This window comes from Camelus dromedarius, chromosome 22 (assembly GCF_036321535.1).
Source record: "Camelus dromedarius isolate mCamDro1 chromosome 22, mCamDro1.pat, whole genome shotgun sequence".
Lineage (NCBI taxonomy): Eukaryota > Metazoa > Chordata > Mammalia > Artiodactyla > Camelidae > Camelus > Camelus dromedarius.
Window position 1 is genome coordinate 34,928,062 of NC_087457.1, and position 19,141 is coordinate 34,947,202.

At 54.8% G+C, this 19,141-nt stretch overlaps 1 protein-coding gene across 2 annotated transcripts in view; it reads right to left on the bottom strand.

Moving 5' to 3' along the window:
• Window positions 1-332: 332 nt before the first annotated feature.
• The window catches only part of MYOM2 (myomesin 2), a 73,997-nt gene continuing 55,188 nt past the window's right edge, over window positions 333-19,141 (bottom strand). For both annotated transcript variants that reach the window (XM_064477605.1, XM_031440378.2), the window contains exons 22-37: window positions 18,805-18,961; window positions 18,609-18,715; window positions 16,972-17,016; window positions 16,356-16,492; window positions 13,496-13,640; window positions 13,329-13,388; window positions 11,951-12,018; window positions 10,615-10,728; window positions 10,360-10,447; window positions 9,790-9,828; window positions 7,442-7,547; window positions 4,813-4,976; window positions 4,520-4,556; window positions 3,056-3,078; window positions 2,005-2,060; window positions 333-972 (exon numbers count right to left, since the gene is read on the bottom strand). In XM_064477605.1, coding sequence (XP_064333675.1) covers window positions 655-972; window positions 2,005-2,060; window positions 3,056-3,078; window positions 4,520-4,556; window positions 4,813-4,976; window positions 7,442-7,547; window positions 9,790-9,828; window positions 10,360-10,447; window positions 10,615-10,728; window positions 11,951-12,018; window positions 13,329-13,388; window positions 13,496-13,640; window positions 16,356-16,492; window positions 16,972-17,016; window positions 18,609-18,715; window positions 18,805-18,961 — 1,664 coding nt within the window. In that variant the 3' untranslated portion in view covers window positions 333-654. The remainder of the gene's footprint in view (window positions 973-2,004; window positions 2,061-3,055; window positions 3,079-4,519; window positions 4,557-4,812; window positions 4,977-7,441; window positions 7,548-9,789; window positions 9,829-10,359; window positions 10,448-10,614; window positions 10,729-11,950; window positions 12,019-13,328; window positions 13,389-13,495; window positions 13,641-16,355; window positions 16,493-16,971; window positions 17,017-18,608; window positions 18,716-18,804; window positions 18,962-19,141) is intronic.

Genomic DNA, 19,141 nt, shown 5'->3' on the forward strand with positions numbered 1-19,141 from the left:
GAGAGCAATGTCCTTAATACAAAATGTGACACACCACCCACCCTTTGTTTTCCCCAACAGAGGTTTCCTGAGCCCACACGAGCCGTCACCTTCCTAGGAGCTGGGGTGTGTGGACGCCTCTCCGGGCCAGTCCAGGAACCTCCTCCTCCCCAGGCCCTGATGGGGGTCCCTAGGGGGCTGTGCGGGGCTGCGGCACCCCGGGCTCCTGGCCGGTGGCTCCCTGCCTGCTCGATGCAGCCCTGAAGTCACACGCAAGCCGTCAGGGAACAAACCGGGAGAGAGCAGCCCCGCGCCGGTGCACGTCGGCACGGGAGAGACACTCGAAGTTGCCTTTTAAAGTTTTATTCATCTGAAGCAAGAGAAAACAGAGAGGAAGGAGGCGCACCCACCCATGGGCTCTCCGACCAGCCTTTTGGAGCCCCCAGATCAGAAAACAGGACCACAGTGAGGACAGAACCCCCACGCCAACGTCCGTGAAGACGTCAGCTCACCTCAAGTCGCCAGTCAAGCACCTGCAGCCACGGCGGTACAGCCTCCTGGGAATCACTCGCTTCCCCCGAGAAGGCCAGAAACTACTAACACCCAATCACCAAGACTAAAAGCCCAGGGCGGGACGGCCCGTCTGGCCCGCGGGCGGCCACCAGCCCGGCGGCCTCAGTGGGTGGGCGAGGTCGCGGACGCAGGGATGAGCTTGGGCCGGGCCTGCTGGGGCGGCGCCACGTCCGGGAGCGGCTCCCCGTGCTTGTACACGCTGACCGTGACGTCGATCTTCTCGCCGCCGTACTTGTTCTTGACGCTCATGCTGTACCGGCCCGAGTCCTCGGAGGTCACGCCCTTGATGGTCATGCTGACGTACTTGGCCTGCTCCACCTTGACCTGGAAGTGCTCGCTGAGCTCGATGTCCTTGTCATTCTTGTACCAGACCACCTCGGGGTCGGGGTTCCCGAACACCGTGCAGGTCAGGTTCAAGGTCTGCGGGGAGGGCGGGGCGGGGGGAGAGAAGGGAGCGTTAGAGGAAGAACAGGCAGGCGGCCTCGGAGCGGGCGGGGTGCTCGTCTGTCCTTCACGTTGTTTACGCAACGTGCTCCTTATGTTTGTGAGCACCGGGCTAGACAGCAGGGGTCCAGCTAGAGCAGGAAGCAGGGCAGCCCGTGAGGAAAGTCAACGGTGCTCTTTTCTGTTTATCCTCAAGCTTAATCCATGGCTTAGCCGACTTAAAAATGTGAAGGCAGTCAAGCCCTGTGCTTCCAGTGGGTATTTTCAGCCTGTTTCTAATTTTCTTCCTGTGCAGACTTGTGAACCCCCTTTACCAGCTCCTTCCGCAAATCCAGAGAATACACTGTCTAACGGTAAATGGCACTGTTGACACTGAGTGAAACACGCTTTCCTTCCACGACAAAGGAAGCGGGTGCTCATTTCTCCACCTTTGTTGTGAGATCCTTGACTGTTCAGCCACAGCTCTTCAGCTGCTGAAGGAAAGGGCGATAAATGTGGGTATTTTGGCCTCAAAAGAATCCCCCCAAGTGTCCCTGTGACGCTGAGGTGGGATCACTCAAGCACCGAGAAGTCACCAGTTAGACGTCAGTAATGCCACTGACAGGTGACAAATTAAGACTCCAGTGAATGGTTCCCAACACACATTCCAAAACGACCTTGAAATTGAGCAGAGGTTGTTTCTTATTTCCCTCTTGACGAGGTGGCTCCCAGCTTTGCACACGGTGGGGGGTCGTGCAGCCGTGGGTGTGGCCCCCCCGCCCCGCTCCTTGTTCAGTGATGCCCTTGAACGGGCCTGGCGTCAGCACCAGGTGGGTGCCCAGGGCTGGAAACACCAGTTGCCACCAACACGGCCGTGCGCTGTGTGCCCAGGGTCGTGAGGCCGCTGCATTTGGACTCGGAATGTTAGACTGTTCCGTCCCTTGATGACACAGGTTATCGGAGGCAGCCTGGGCCCGGGAGGACGTGGTCACCCTGCCCCCCACCCCGAGCTTCCCCGCCTGCTCTCACCTTGCCCTCCATGATGGTCACCACGTCAGGTAAGCCACCGATCACCTTGCCACGATCTGCAACGGGAAACCAACTCGTCTGAGAAAACCCGTCCACAGGGGCGTCCCGGGGGGGTCGGGCCCCGGGCTGAGCCCCGAGGGCACAGGAGGCAGGCGGGAGGGGCTGCGCTCCCCGCGGAGGGCCCGCGGACGCGGCAGCGCGGCGGGGGCCAGGGCTCGGGGCGGGGCGAGTGACTGATTCTGCGGTGGGCGCTGTGAAAAGCTCTACAGGAAACTCGAGCTCTGAGGGGCTTTGAGGACGAAGATTTCACCTAGGGCTCAACTCGTCAGGCTGTAATTGGTTGGGAAGCGGGGGTCTCGGCATCTCGAGAGAGGGTTTGCGACGGCGGTGTGCTACAGAGATGCGTATGTTCTCTGTCTATCGTGATGCTCTCGCATCCCAAACCCTCTTGGCTGGGAGGGACAGCCCCTCCCCGCCAGGGCACGCCTGTGACAGGTGCCAACAGCCCGACCAGGCCAGGCCTCCCCCGTCTGCCCTGCACCCCGGAGGCAACGTTCCTCTGCCGGAATCACCCAGGCCAGGAGCCAGGCAGCCAGGAACACCCCTGGAGCCCAAAATCCAACAAAATCTTTAAAACCAGCCAGTTTTACAGGCTCCCCCCTGCCCTGGAAACCCCAACAAAGGCCGTAGCCTCAGTCCCCCTCCCTCCCATCTTCTGCCCCCTGACACCCTGACCACCCCCGCGTGGCCCGCATGGTCCCGTCTCAGGACCGTTTCCCTGAGCCTCCCCTGTGTCCCCTCTCATGGCCGCCCCCGACTGACCGTCGTGTAAAAGGCCACAGAACAGGTGGCAGAGGCTGGGAGGCAGACGGGCCCAGGGAAGGGGGGGGAGGGGGGCAGGGGGAGTGGGTGGGAGCCAGAGGGAGGGTCTTCTGTCAGGTGAGACGGTTTTCTGTGTATTATTTAAAGCACAAAATGAATCAACTATGGCCCCTTCTGCCCCACCCAAATAATGATGTATTACACTCGTTATAATCGCACAGGAACTTACTTTTCTCTGCAAAAGCAGCTGCCCTGAAAACCACGGGGGTGGAGAGGAGAGAGTAAACAGAGTGGTGAGAACAGGCTATCGACCAAAGCATCGCATCTGAGCGGGGGCAGCACAGGAGGAGGGAGGCGCATGCACTTCTAGGAAAACCCAGTCGGGCCGCGGGACCTGGGGACCTGGATCCCGGTGTTTCTCCCGATGCCCCTCCCTGCCCACGTGGGGCGGGCGTGCCCTGTCTCCCAGCTGCTAAAGCCCACAGAAAGGTTAGCACTCAGACTCAGGCTGGAGAGAGCTCTGTCTTCACCAGATCCACCCGACTGCACTGGAGGGTTTATGGGTTTTGGTGAAAACATTGGTTTCCGATTTTCCTTAGTCATCCATTCAACAGATATTTACTGAACAGCCTGGTGTGGGACAAGGTTGGCCCTCAGTTCAAGACACTCTAAAATTTAGATGCATGTTTAAAAATCCCAAGGTATTCCTTAAAAAGTTGCTCTGGACAACAGGATATTGTCCAGCACTACAGAGAAATGAGCAATCGAACCACGAGACAATGCAGGAGCGGGTTAAGGGCACGTGGCTAGGAAAGCCTTCCTTTAACTTAGAGCCGGCCCTCCAGCATCTCGGGTCTGCGTGCGCGGGGTCAGCCGACTGCAGACCACCTGGCACCATCGGGTTTACTACTGAAAAAGATTCACATGTAAGCGGACCCACAAAGTTGAAACCCGTGTTGTTCAGGGTCAGTGGTATGGGGACTTCTGGAAAAGGCAAAGCCATGGAGACAGTGAGGTGGGGGTGGGGGTCCGGAGGGAGGGGGGAGGACGGGGGGAGCACAGAGGTTCTGGGGCAGTGAAGCTGCTCTGTGTGACACTGCAATGGCAGGCACATGACATTAGACACTCGTCCAAGCCCCCAGAACGTCCAGCAGCAAGCGGGAGCCCCCGTGTAAACCATGGGCTCGGGGTGACAGTGACATGTCCATGGAGGGTCCCCGGATGTTGCAAATGGACCATCTGGTGGGGGTGCTGGCAGTGAGGGAGGCTGTATGGGGGGACAGGGGCACAGGACATCTGTGTACCTTCCTCTCAGTTTTGTCCTGAACCAGAAACTGCTCTAAAAAAATAAAAGTCTCAAAAAAGAACTGAAATATATAACATTTAAAAAAAAACTGCTCTGTGCGACGTGTTGCTATGATTAAAACTATTTCATAAATTCAGTGTTTTAATCATCTAAAGCAACCCAGGATTATTACCACTCTGAAGTTAATTCATAGAAACATTTCTAGTTCAGAAGAACACCTTTGTCTACATACTGAGTTGCTTAAATTGCCATTATTATCCCAGTTCCCAGGAACATCACGTTCCTTGGGTCACTCAGGCATCCCCAGAGGCCCCCACCCTCAGCCAAAACAAGGCCACTCAGCCGCACCCCAGAGGGAAGAGCAGTGACCAGACGTGCAAGTCTTACTTGAGTTGCTGGAACTCTGCGAACGCTTCGTCAAAAGCTGCAAGGGAAAATTCATACATTATTAACCATCTCACTGTGTTTGGCTTTTCTTCATTCCCTCAGCTGCTCTGCCGGCGACTCTGCTTAATGAAAACCGACAAATAGCCAAATGAATGCAGTGATTACTGGGAAGTAATCTTCTCTGAATGAAAATCGTGAGATCAGGTTGTTTCCCTTCCAGCATCAAGTTCCCCTCGACCACGAAGAGAGTCACTAAGCGCAGCGTTATCAGGCGCTAAAGAACGTGCTCTGACCTTGACCAGACAGGTCCAGGGAGCGCTGGTGTTTATCTTTGCCGTCAAAGATCTCGAAGGTGTATTTCCCCTTGTCCTTCTCCGTGGGCTCACAGATCTGCAGCCAGGCCATCTCCTCGCTCCCTCCAGTCCTCATGTGCTCACTCGATGCAATCTTAGCATCCCTTTAAAAAAGTCACAGGAACAAACTGCAATTTAGAATCTCGTCTTATCTGCAAGGTGCCTCCGGGCCAGCATCCCAGGTCTCCGCGAGGCAGCGTCCTCCGACTTGCTGGCGCTCACGTGGTCATCGATTTTTCTGGATGTTACACGTTCACTAATTTACTTCGGTAGCTCAGCTCTGAAAACGTGTAAAATTAAATCTGAAGTTAGTTTTAAAAGACACATTGTTGTTTAATATCTGCCTGTTGCCCACACAGCACAGACGATCAGATACTCTATGCAGCATGGCACTTTTCTGCTCAAAAAATTAAAAATAGAATCACCGTATGACCCCGTGATTGCACGTCTGGACAGATACCCAAAAGAACTGAAAGCAGGGACTTGAACAAGCATTTGTACATCCGTGTTCATAGCATTATTCCCCACAACAGCCAAAAGGTGGAAATAACCCAAGTGTCCATCTAGAGGTGACGGACAAACTGTGGTCCATCCGCACAATGGAGTAATATTGAGCCTTAAAAAGGGAGGAGACTCTGACACCTGCTACAACCTGGATGGGCCTGGAGGACATCGTGCTGAGTGTCAGTTGCAAAAGGACAATTAGGGTGTGACTCCACCTGCAGATCGTTGGGGGCCCGGGCTGGGGGAGCCGGGGGGGGGCGGGGGTTGTGGGTGGCGGGTGCAGAAGGCAAGTTGTGCAGATCAGTGGTGGCGGCGCGGCAACGTGAGTGCCCCCGAGCTGCTCGCCCAGCGGTGGTTAAAATGGGAAATTGCACATTTTGTGTATTTCACCACAATTTATAAAGCTCAACATAAAGTTTGAGCACCAGGTACCATTCCTGCCTCCTCAGAAAGTGTGAGCCCTGCGCCAGCTGTGCGGGGCGTCCAGGGACAGTGAGTTCACACTTTCACGGCATCGAGTGAATGTGAGTTACTTCCGAAAGCCCCTTGGGTTTAGCAGGAGCGGAGGAGGATTTGCAGAAGTTCGAGTCACGGGCACATGAAGCCCAGAACTTCGGCCAGACAGGAGCCTGGACGTGGGTCCGTCTCTCTCCTGCAGCAGCTCCGGGAGGCGGGCACTCGGTGCTCGGCCGGGCGGGTCCGGCAGAGGACTCCCCACAGCGCATCCGGCACCTCGCGACCCCTGCCTGGGACCCTGCTCCGCCGTGTAGCTGTTTCCCAGCACTGTCGCTTACTAGTCATGTGACTTTAAGCAAGATGATTTCTTGCTAAACCTCAGTTTCCACGTCTGTAAAACGTGGGTGTTGGTACCCAGCTCGTGGGGCTTTTGTGAGGGTAAGCGAAGTCTTGTGTGCTGTGTTTACCACACACTAACCGCCCCCAAGTGCCTCTGCCCGCCCGCGTGTCCCCGGGTGTGCTCAAAGGGGTGTGGCCTCTGTCTGGCCCCCACGCGCCCTGGCGCCCAGCACAGAGCGAGCTGCTCCCGGGGAGGCAAGGCCGGGGAAGGAGCCGGCTCCCTGGCGGACGGACGGGTCTTCAGGGGAAGACAGGACGCGCGTCACAACTACACACAACCTTCTGCAAGACAACGCACCGCAGACGACAGAGACGCACAGGGCAGGAAGCCATGGATTCTCCTTTTCCAGGGCGAGGCTCGATTCAGCTAGAAACAGATTTACCCGTCGGCCTAAAACACAAATCCTTATAAACAACTGCATCACAGAAACACACTGGAGATTCAGTCTCCGCAGCCCCTGTGACTGGACTCCTTTAGGGAAAACACAGCCGCTAAGGCCCTTCCTGACCAGCCCCTCGGGTGGGAGCTCCAGTGGCCCCCCTGCCGCGGCCGCCCCCACCAGCCCGCAGCAACGCAGGCACCAAATGCGGTGCACCGAGACGCGGCTGCAGCTTCTCGTCTGAGGATCCCGAGTGCAGCGTCTGAGACAAAAGCACGGCCTGTCAAAGTCCAAGCAGGAGGAAAGACTCCCGAGGGCGCTTACCCGGTTAGCACTTGGGTTCACTCACGGATAGATTCACCTAAACAAAACGATGGCTTTACAAGGAAGAGCATCCTAAGTGCAGTTTGCCTTTTGAGATGTTAGTTAGAGGAAATAACGCCTGCAGGCACAGTGTGGACCCTGGGCGGGGGGGGGGGGGGGCCTGCCAGGCCTTTGGGGCCTTTTCAGTCCGTCTAGTGGGAAACAAATAGACTGGAAATCTAGGGTGTGGCTTCCAAATGCTGTTTCCCCACTAGCTCGGCCAGATTCCAGACAAGTCGTGTGTCACCAGCAACAACCCCAGGTTTTGAGGAACTCCTGTCTCTGGTACCTCCAGGCATTTCTTTCTCTCTCTTTCTCCCCACTTTCCGGCGACGGCCCCCGCCCCGAGCCAAAGGCTGCATCCTTGCTCTAAACAGCGAAGCCTGGAGAGGACCCAGCCCCAAGCTCGGGGTCCCAGCTGTGAGCCGGCCCCGGCCCCGGCCCCGGCCCCACACGCGGGTACTTACTTGTGATACCAGTTCACTTTCATTTCTTCCATAAAATATTTCACGAAACACTGAAGTCTGATTCCTTCCGGGGTGCAGAGTACCTTCAGGGGAGACGCCGACGCTCCTGCAGGAGACAGAGCACACTCCGGTCGGGGGAAGCCGCGCTGTGTCCAGCGGACAGGCGCGGCCCCCAGAGGTGCCCGCCACGTCCGGGGGGAAACGTGCCCGCTCGCCGACAGCCTAGCATCCGCCAGCCACAGAGTCCTGCAGTTTGCCCAGGTCATCGTCCTTCATCAAATATGCATTTGCCACACCGGAATCGTCTGAAAACCTCTTTGCTGGGAGACCCCGCCTGGGACACAGACATTAAAGGCTCGACATCTGGCCTCGGCAGCCGAGGAAGAGGAGGAAACGTCGTGCAAAGAGCACTGTGCCGGGTACGTGCAGCGCGATCTGCCAGGTGAACGACCTGGGGCTCGGCTGCTGCAGAACATCACCTAAAGGGAGGTGACGAGTCAGCGGAAGTGACTCAGGACGGGGCCACGGACACGGCAGCCAGGGGTCTGCCTTTGAGGTGAGCGAAACTGGCTAAGAGGGCAGCAGAGACCGCGGGCAATAAGAAAATCCTACAAAGTGGGAACACGTTTGGTGTGATCACAGTGGGAACTGGGCCCGACGGCCCTGGGGTGGGTGGCTCGGCGGCGGGGGGCGGGGGGCGGTCAGGGGCCCAGAAGGTCAGCCTCTCCCCCGGACGATAGCGAGCTTGGAGCAGAGGCTGCTACGAGACACGTAACTTTAGGAAGTCGATACAGACTCATGGTCTTCCATCAGCTAGAAAGTAATACTTGCAGCATTTGCAAAATAAAATAAAATAATATGAATTCAAACTGCGGATGAGGGTGTGACGGGGAAAGAATTTTCAAAATGCCGTTTCTTGGGTTTGCTAAACAACTGCAGATTTGATATGAACCTCAGAGTCACACAGGACTCTACACGGTCACTGTATTTCCGAGAATTCACTCAAAGCAAATACTCCTAAATATTGACAAAAGCCTCTCTTTGCCCAAAGGTGTGCGTGACTATATAGTTAATTGTAATGACGGGAACGTGTCAGTGTCCCTGCAGGGGAGAGTCTAACCCGCAGCACAGAGAGTCCGTGACATGCCAGGCAGTGGTTAGAAACAGTAGGTGTAAAATCTGTACAAAACCCAGTTATCACAAAGTTCGTGAAAAGACAAGCAATTATGACCCTAATGTAAAGAAACAGAAACCGAACTGAGAATGGTCCTGCCTGTGACGTTCTGTATTTACACACACGTCGCAGATCCAGTGACACTCGCTCCGCCCCGTCCCGACGTCGCACACGGGACGGAACACAGCGTCCAGCAGCACCAGGCCTGGTGCCTCGGGGACCAGAGCCTGATCCCGGTGCTGCCCGACCTCCCGCGCCTTCTCTCCACCCCCAGAACTCTCAGGGAAGCCCACGTGGTCCTTCCAGGCACCGGCATCTCTGACCCAAGACCCTGGGAACCGGAGGAAACAGGCCCTTTCCCGGGCACGTTCACTTTTCAAGAGACCACGTGGATCATCTGTGTGATAAGCAAAAGCAGAAGGGCGCAAACCCCACCCTGCAGAGCTGCTTCGAGAAAGCACTGCAGACATACACGGAGAAGTTCCCAGAAGGGGGCCAGAAGAACCCTGAGAGACAGCAGCGGAGCTCGGGCCTGGGAGAGACACTAGCTCCCAGCTGGAGTCCTGACTGCGGCTGGCGGAGCACGCAGGGTGCAGCCACCCAGCTGCTGTCGGCCGTGGGACTTTGCTGAAGGTATAAACTGGGCGACCTCTGGAAAGCCCACGGTCATGAGGTTTTATAGTTCCCAGCATCAAGCCCTGTACAGATGGAAGCTACTATTATCAAATGAGTAACCACAATCTTTGTTCTCACAGTTTCCGTGGAAGGGCAAACAGAGAGGAAGAAGGCATTTGCAAAGCTGAAAACTGGTTTCGTGCACATTAAGCCAGACACAAAACCAGAGGCTTAAAAATTCATTGCTGCTGCTCAGCGTTTGCAATGAAGACGCTGGCAGCAATTAGGCACAAAGCACCGCCCTCACTGACCCGAGGCGATCTGCAGCAAGTGGCTAATCAGGGAGCCCCAACGGAGCCTGTTTCGTCCTTTTTTTAAAAGAAAAAAACATGTTCTACATAAAAGGCTGAAAATCACCCTGAAGAAGCATCACTGAGGCAGGCAGATAACTGCTCTGGCCCTGGAAACGGGGCCCCATCAGCTGTGGAAAATGCCTTTCTCAGGAAACAGTGATTTTTAGCACCCAAAATGACTTGCAAATTAGAAGGCACTTACTTACCACAGACTCTGCTCATTGCCAAGATCATATCCTCGTACACTGAAAGGAGGAAGGAAATGCACCATCACGATGGGTAATTCTATCAGCAGCACATTCACGTGTAATTAAATTGATGCAGGAAATCAGGATGTTCATTTGAAAAATGAAACGCTAACAGGGCAACAGGGAGCCAGGAAAGGCTCGTGTGTGGCGATAAATCCTCCTAACCTGGTCCCTTGCTAAACGAGGAACAGGAACACGTGACTCCACGTAAACCCAGCCGTACGTGTAACTGAATCGCTCCACCACTGTCTGGACCGTTTTAACTACGTTCCCAACAGCATCGAACTTGGGTCCTGAGGACAGGCTAAGGTGGCACTTCGTACAAGCCCAGAGCAATGTCGCACCTTCTCCTGAAACCCTGCAACAGCTCTGGATGCGACTCAAGAACAAATCTATCTTCTACTGTGTCCCTGCTGAAGACGCAGTGTGTGCCGCAGCCACAGAAACACATACTGTGCCTTCGGGACACGGCTCCCCCTGCGGGCGGGGCGGAGCTCCCTTCAGGAGAAAGAGGAAGGTTTAGTCTACCTTTGCCAGCCACCTCAAGGACAGACACGTCTTGACCTCTCTCGTCCTTCAAGGTCGCCTTATATTCACCATGGTCCTTCTTTGACAGCTGCAAACAAAACACATCCCACGTGTAGGTAACGATGCCGCGCTATCCTCTATAACCCATGCTAACATACATTCTTTGCAAACCATGGAAATTCAGGACGCAGATCGGGAGATAACGCAGAAAGGCCTTTCTCGCCTGCCTCTGTCTGTCTCCTGAGCACACGGTACCTTTGGTATGAGCAGCTCACAGACTCCCTTCTCCAGATCAGGCGCCTTGTCCGTCTCGTACAGAACATCATCCTTCAGCCATTTGAAAACGGTTTCCTTCTTGGTGTTTGCCACCTACGAGACGGGAATCTCAGTGTGTGAATCGCTGTGGCTCATAAGAAAAAAGTCTATTCTGCTTTTAAATCACGGACCTAAAAAAGTCAATTTTTATTATCGACAGCCTCAGATGGAAGCTCATGGAAAAGCTGTCGGTCCTAACAGTGGCACACGCATCTCTAAACTCCAGCTTCCGAAACAGTTAAGCCCTCACAGGTCCACGCGGAAGGACAGGCAATTCCTCTTTGTTCTAACCCAGGACGTCAGACTAAGGTTCCTTGGGTTTCTATGAGATGTCAGTAATAAAACAAGCTGTACGCAGTGTATTTTAAATTTATAATCAACGTAAAATATTATCCTAGGTCCATAACACTGTTTAGTGACTGCTTTTTTGGGGCAACACGACACTCGATGTGTCAACACAGAGGGAAGGAAACTTTAACACAAAATAAGCCCAGTGTGGGCACGGGGGCTTCCCTTCTGCTAAAGTTCCTCGAAATTCAATCTCTGCCAGGAGCTTGACCTCGAAACAAAGCTGTGCACAATTCCAAAGGCGAGGAAACGTTTCAAGTCACCTGCTCTGACACGCACGTCCTACGGACGAGAAAGAATTCGGTTCTGAATGAGCGGAACATAGTGGCCACAGCGGACTGTGTGACTGACCATTCGCATTTACACCCCATATAGACTCAGAACAGTGCTCTCCGGTGGCAGTCTCCCCTCACGGCCGGTGTCCTTCCAGTCCCCCGCCCCGGCACTCAGCGCAGGCCCGTCGCTCCCCGGAACCCCCCGCCTCCTTTTCTCTCCTGCCCCTGGGCCGCGAGCAGTATGACCCCCTCCCTCACAGCCTCTGGCGACAGTCACATCGCAGGGGCCCATTAAACTCAGGCTTGGTCCCCCAAAAACTCGACTTTATACTTCCCGGTAATTCAGGCTTACTTCACTACTGACGTGTGCACACAAAAACTCAGGGAGCACCTGATTCCCCTACCGCACCTTTTATTTCCTAGAGAAATCAGATGAGCCGCAAGGAAATTACCGGATAAATGTCACCGCAGCATGCTTTCTCATAAACTCACTCTATCGACTGCCTGCCCGAGTCCTCTCCTGCAGGCCCGCGGTCTAGGTACTAACGGCCCCCCGCCCCGCCCCCCACCCTCACCCCCGAGTCTGCCGGGACCGCCTCACCCGTCCCGGGAGCGAGACGCCCACTGCTGGCCGCTGGCGACCCGGGCCTCACCTTGCAGACAAGCCGGACTTCACACTTGTCTGTGACATCCCAGTGCAGGTACTCCGCGAAATGCGGGCCTGCGGGGCAGAGGGGGACATTTTAAAAAGGAGAAAGTTCCAAAAATGCACGCACGCGCGTGCACGCACGCACACACACACACATAAATGCATTTCTGGCAGAAGGAAGTAGCTGTTCCTCCCGAAACCAAGATCACTAGTCTCCGGGGCTCTGCAGTCAGCGTGTGGGGCACGGAGACTGGCGTCTGCGTTTCCAGCAGGGACCTGCCTCGTCGCTCCTCCGTGTCTAACAGCTCTTTCTCTTTGGAAAGAAGGATAATGAAATACTATGTTTTTTTCTCTAAGGTGTGTGTCTAACTGAACAGCCAACGGCATAGTACATACAAAATTCCAAGAGGAGAAGTAATAGAGGTAAGATGAAGAAAAGGCAGCTTGACCTCGCTGTCACGTAAATGCAGATTTTACTTACGTAGCATTTGAATTCAAAGATGAATTTCTATCTTTCAAAAATATCATTTTATTTAAAATCATTGTAGAGGAAAGTCATGTGCTATAACACATTCAACACAAAAAATACAAAGCAGATTCAGAAAGTATTTACTGCTTTTTTCCGTATAAATATATTCTACAAAGTTAAAAAAAATCATCCTGTAGAAATGAGTCAAATAAAATCTTTTGACTATTAAAAATTTTAAAAACTAAAAACAAGAAAAATCAAGAATGTCTTGATTTTGTATTTTAAAATCTTTAATTTTTAAAATATTTTCAAATATTCTAGTTTTTTTCTGGAAACTATAGAAATCCCATAAAAAAATATTTTCCAAATAGACCCTTGTGTTATATTTCAGATTCTAAAATGTATCCATTTTTCTTTGTATCTAGTTAATATGCATTTTTAAAAGAACTTATTTCAAATGTATCATTTGTAATTAAAAAGCTGAAACGCCTTCAAGTTGAAACGTTCTCACAATCTTAGGTCAAACAGCAAGCTCCTGGCAACCGGACTCGCTCCTCCCGCCCTCTCTGCGCCTCTGCTAGCAGTGCCCCCGGCCCACCCACCCTGCGCTTCACCCTCCTTTGCCACGGCCGCCGGGCTCCACCTGGACCCCCAGTGGAGGCGCCCTTCCTCATCAGCGCAGGAAGACACGAGCCCTCAGCAGCAGACCCCAGGGCTGTTCAGGGTAAAGCAAGAAAACATGCAGACGAAATAAAGGCAAAGATCAAAGGGCAGAAAAGCGCCCCCATGGCTGCAGATCATCTCAAATCGCACTTGGAGTCTCTCGGCGTGCAGCAGGACCTGCTCCCGGCAGACACGCAAACCCTGAACCTCTGCCTCGTGTTTGTGGCGAGGGAGCAGATCAACTACCTACCTTGTTTCCTGAGAAACTCCTTTCTTTGAAATTCAGCCTCTTTTAGGACTGCCTTGAACGCTAAACCCGATATTTAAAGGGAAAAAAAAAAAAAGAAATGAACACGTTTGCTTGTCTGCAGTCAGAAGACTTTCCTTTGACGTCCCCCTCACGGACGCAGCGCATACCGTCTCCAATGAGAACCAGGGAGGACTGGCTTTTGGCCTTTCCGTCGTGGAGCTGCACAGTGTAGGTCCCTTCGTTGTCGTCGGTGAACCGGTCCATCACCATCTCAACAATGCCGGTGGACTTGTCACACTTGATCCTGTGCGCCTGGGAGCAGAGGGGAGGGGGGCGGTCACCGAAAGCCCTTCCTCCAGCCTTCCCTCCGGCCCTGTCAGCCCTTCAGGGGTTGTGACTCGCAACAAACACAAAGTGAGGGGCGGAGGGGTAAACTGGGGGTTCTGGATTTGCGGATACACACCACTGCACGTAAAAGAGACAAACAAAACGTCCTACTGTGCAGCACAGGGAACTACATTCAGTACCTCGTAATGGCCCAGAATGAAAAGGAATATGAAAAGGAACATACGTATAGATGTTTAACTGAATCACTGTGCTGCATGCCAAAAACTAACGCAACATCATAAACCAACTACACTTCAATTAAGCCCCCATGTCCTTCCTGGCCACACCTCACAGGGGGTCCATCTGTCCACCCAGCACAGGGCCCAGCGGGCGACAGCACCACACAAGTGCTGGTTGAACCCCCAACGAGGAAGCCCGCCTGAGGCCTGTCAGCCCACGTAGCTGTCGGGGGCTGAGCTGCTCTCCGGACACCGCTTTGTGATATGGAACAAGTTTTCTTCAGGGACATTCTGGTGCCCGGCACGTCCCAGCCTTCATGTCCAGGGACAGACGCTGGACCAGCCTTCATCCAGGCAACGTGCGTAATAACCAAGCAGCGCCTACTGTGTTCAAGGCGGGGCTGGGAACGCAAGGGGCCCGGGCATGGCCTCGGGGGTGCCAGCCCAGTGGGGAGACACGAGGCTGCCCAGTCACCAGGACAGGGCGGGGAAGGGCACGAGGACCTGCGGGGGCAGCAGGAGGCTGGTGGGGAGCCACCGTCCATCCACCTTGAGCCTGGGAAGCCTTCCCCCATCGGGCCGAGCCCTCCCTTTTGCAGATGAAGCCTCAGTGAAACCAGGCACTGGTGCGTGCGGCCTCCCCAGCATGGCTGGTCCGGCCGCCTGCCCTCAGCACCACCACAGCACCAGGGTTGATGTCCCCAGACTCTACACCCCCGATCCGGGCAGCCTCCACCGGGGACCCTTTCCCAATGCCGCCCAGCCCGCCCAGAGCTCAGGTCTCCTTCTGACTCGCTCTCACCGCCTGCGATGAGCTACGGGGACTGAGACGTTTAACGGGTGCTGACGGACTAGGTTTTATCCACCCGGATACGATGTCTGCAATCAAGCGGGTCTCGGAGCAGGAGGAACAGGTCCCCATGAATGAGTCGTCCTCGACGCAGTCATCATGCAGGGACTCTCAACAGCCTAGGGGCACCAGGCCCGGGCCTCACCCGGGGGAACATGGCCCACAAGCTCCCCGGGGGCCGCCTCCTCTGGCCCTGACCACCCCCACCCCACGCCCAGAGTGAGCAAGGGCGGTAACCTTTGCTGCTGACCTTTCCTGCATGCCTTCCTTCCCCAGGGAGCCCAGCTGGGATTTAAGGGATGGCTTCCCCGCCTGGATAATGTGCATATACATACATACATGTATTCCTTTTCGTGTTCTTTTCATTATGAGCCACGACAAGGTGCTGAATATGGTCCCCTGTGCTGTACCACAATTCTTACAGCATCACTGTCCTCATGGGGAAGACCGACTGGGTAAGAAGACTCACACCACCTTCACAAGTCCACGCTCGACTTCTTCTCGAGACACACTCGTCCAACCATCCCAGCTTTACTCAACACCCATCCGACACCCGGCTCGACGGGGCCAGGAGCCCGGCTCAGAGGAAGGGTGAGTGGGCTCCCCACCCGGAGGAGCGACTCCTGCGTCTCTTCCGTTAACATCTGGGCGCACGGGTGAGGCAGTTAGGACTCAGCAGGGTCTAAGCAGACACAACACCTCGGGTGTCGGGGGAGAGCGGAGAAGGCAAAGGTGGTGGGATCAGGGAGACCCCAAGAGCACCCTCGAACAATCAGGAAAGGCCCCGTCACACAGGCTGACTTTTAACTGGGTTCCCAGCTGTCCTGCAGGGACAGACAAGGATAGACGGAAACAGCCAACGCTCCAGAGCCGAAAAAGGGGTCCTCGTAACAGTCGCTCGATGAAAAGGAGGACCAGGGCAAAGTGTGTGCGCCAGGCGTGCTCTGCGGCTCTCTCTGCCCGCACTTGCCAGCAGGAAGCAGCCCGAGGCTCGTGGAAGGCGCGAACCTAGTTTCCCAGCCGAGGTCTCCCACGAGGGGCTTGCAGCGGGAGGGCGCCCTGGGGAGGCACTGCTCACCTCCGAGCACAAGCACACGCCCTCACAACCACCATCAAGAGGAAACAAGCAGCAGCAAGGTTCCACCGAGCAGCACGGGGAGCGGAGTGCAGTGGCTACGTTGTAACAGGCCGTGAGGAAAAAGAACGCGCGCGTGCGTGCAGCTGAACCGCTGTGCCGCACGCCAGGCGCTCACTCAACACTGCGCATCGACCACACTTCAGCTAAGCAAGAGCAAGTTAACGCCATCAAAGGCGCTGAACCTGAACCTTTTCAGAAAGCCAAGCTCAACGTCTCTAGAACATAGTTTGTCACTTTTTAATTCCAACAGGCTTGACTTAACGAACTCCTGATCTCTTCTCCAACCCGGACCAAATCTCCGAGCCCTGCAGGAACCAGTCGTCTCTCGTCCGCCTTGCCGACCTTCCACACCCCCGTCTCCACAGCTCCGAAAGGGCGGGAAACAAACACAGACGACCGACTTCCAGGAACTGACCTCCCCGAGGAACACCCGGCCCGCTCCGAGGCCAGAGAGCCCTCCCGCGTGGACTCACCTCGCTGTCAGACACCTCTCTGTCATTAATGATAAAGCGGTAGCTGGCGTCTGGCGACAAGTGCTCAGCCTGGAGCCAGAAGCGGACCCGGCCCTTATCAAAAATCTCATAAGCTAATTCCGACTTCAGAGGGATTGCTGGAGGAAGAAAGGAGCCACGGTCAGTGAGGCGTGAGCCCTCGAGAGAGAACAGCTGCTTGTCGGATGAAGTGTCCATCTTGGTTATTAAACTTTTTGAGAATGTGCGACCCTGGGGTGTTGAACTGGGTTATGAAGGGAACTCTAGCCCGGCGTCGCACCCCAAGCCCTCGAGCCTGGGCCAGTGGCCGGGAGGGTGTGCTCTTCCTGCACTCTGTGTAATCCGACAGCTGAAGATCCATCAGACACAAATCTCACTTGGATTAAACAGCCACAGTAAACCCCGCACCGTGCAATGGAAATTCCTACAAGTTACGATACTAACTGACACTTGTCTTCAACCAGCTGTTGACAAGGCGGGAAGCCGGGAGCGTAAGATGAGGCCAGCCTGTCCCCTCAGGCCCCTCCCAGAGCCACACATGGGGTGAAGGGCCCCGCCCAGGGTGCAGCCCTGCTTCCAGTGATCCAGGCTCACTTACTGGGATTTTTTATCTCATTGCTCAGCGCCATCAGACGGTCCAGCTCTAGAATTAAGGAAAAGATAATCACTCATTTTGACCTGTAGGTTCAGAAGTTTCTCAACAGCAAAGCTAGACAAAGCAGAGACTTGACATCACCGAGGTTTAATTTGAGGCTGTGAGAGAAATGTGAGCTGGGAGTGGGACGGAGAGGAGGGGTAACTAGCTCCGAACACTCCCTCCAGTCTGTTAGCGGTCGACCCCACTCAGATCCTCACCATTTAAATACCCGGCTTACTAACGGGATGGGTTAGGGCGGGACAGGGCAGAGGCCCGGGGGTGCGGGGGCTGGGGCGGGGCGGTACATCCCTGCAGAGAGGAGGTGGAAGGAGATCCCTCCCGGACCCTCACATTCTGCATGAACTCCTTCCTAAAGTGGGTCTGGCTGGCGAGAATGTGGGTGGTCTCTGCTTTGCCTTCTCCTTTCAGTGTCCTGCTCGGATCCCTCTCACCCACCCAGAATGTCCTGTGGTGCATTACGTGGAGAAAAACCAAAACAGAACAATGCATCGCTCCTGAGAGTCCCAAGAGCAAGTTAAGAAAAACCGAAGGTTCATTTCTTCCCTTCTCTTTCCTTCCTTCTTAAAGTTAGAACTGAGAAACGAGACTGTGGTCACGAAGGTCTGTAGCTCCTGTTCATCTGAACTGAACAACGAAGCCGACCTCTCGTGACCAAGAGTAACTGGACCTGGTCTCATCTGACAGAGAGGACCGACTCTCCCAACTCCGTCTCACGGAAGGAACCCCCAGAAGTTGAACCAGCTTAAGCTGCAGCATCAGGGTTTTGCCTAAAGTATATTTGAGGGCCACAAACAGCACGAAATGCACCGGAAATGCTCATCCTTCGCAAGTATTTAAAATTAAGGTTGAAAATGTCATCTGCAAACTTCCAAAGGGTGCGGAGGAGTACATCACTTTCAGAATCTTTAAGGATGGTTTGTGAGTAGAAAGCTGTTTGAAGACCACTGAGTTGGGGTTCCAAAGGGCTGCTTGTGAGTGGATTCTGGCCCGTTCCTGCCCCGACTGTGAGCAGGGAGCTTCCCGGCTCAGTGCTGCCCCCGCTGTGCTCCCGCTGGTCCTGCACCAGCTCACCCGGTTCACCCAGCGTCCACGCGGGACCTGTGGACGCCTGCAGCCATCAGCTGAGCTCTCCTCCCCCGACCCCTACGGCTTCCTGTATCCCGTCCTGGGACCACACCCTTAGCTGGCTGCCAACCAAGATGCCAGCTGGTAAGGGAAGGATTTTCTTATCAAGCTTGAGGCATTTTGACTGAGGACTGTCAGAGACTCAGAAACTTTCAAAGACCCAACAAAACGTGTAGATCTGAGGATTCTGTCCAGTGCTACCTAGCTCACTCCAGATCACTAACTGATCATCTTACAGACTCGTAAAGCTGACTCTGACCCGCAGGTGGAGCTGACAAGAGTTAGACAGAAATGTGTCATCTCCTAAGTAATTTTGGGCTTTCATAAAGATTCCCCGCCCCCAACTCCCACAAACACACACCCTCTTCCTGAGCAAATAAGGCTCCCCCCATTAGCATTCACCCTCGGAAGTGTTATAAAACCAAAAGACAAGCCAGTCCCTCTGGCGTTACCTTCTTCATCCAAGACAAGACTGGAGGACACGCCGTCCGTGTCGCTCACGGACACAGAGTAAGTGCCTGCGTCTGATTTATCCGGGTTCTTAAAGTACAGCTTTGAGCTGAAAGGGAAGAAGAGCCAGAGACGTTCATCACGGGGTTTGCAGGAGCTCCTACGAGGGCGTGCCTGCCAGCGTCAGCGGGAACTTACTGGTCCCCCACGGTCTCCACCCTGAACCGCTCGTCGCCCGCGATGTCCTCGTAGGACTTGCACCAGGTGAAGTGCGAGGCATCCGTCATCTCCTGGCAGTCGAAGCTCAGGTAGATGTTCCCCTCCTCGTCCACGCCCGCGCTCACCTCCTTGGTGCCTGTGGAGCGACAAGGCCGGGGCGCGCCTTAGGAACACGCTGTCCTGCGGGTGCCGTTTTTGGAGAGGCGGCGGCACCAGCAGAGAGCTCGTTTTACGCCGAGTCATCAGTTTCTGCTGTCCGTCCGCGAAGGACGTCGGACAGGCGTGAAGGGGCGTGTCCTCCCCGGGCCGGTGCAGG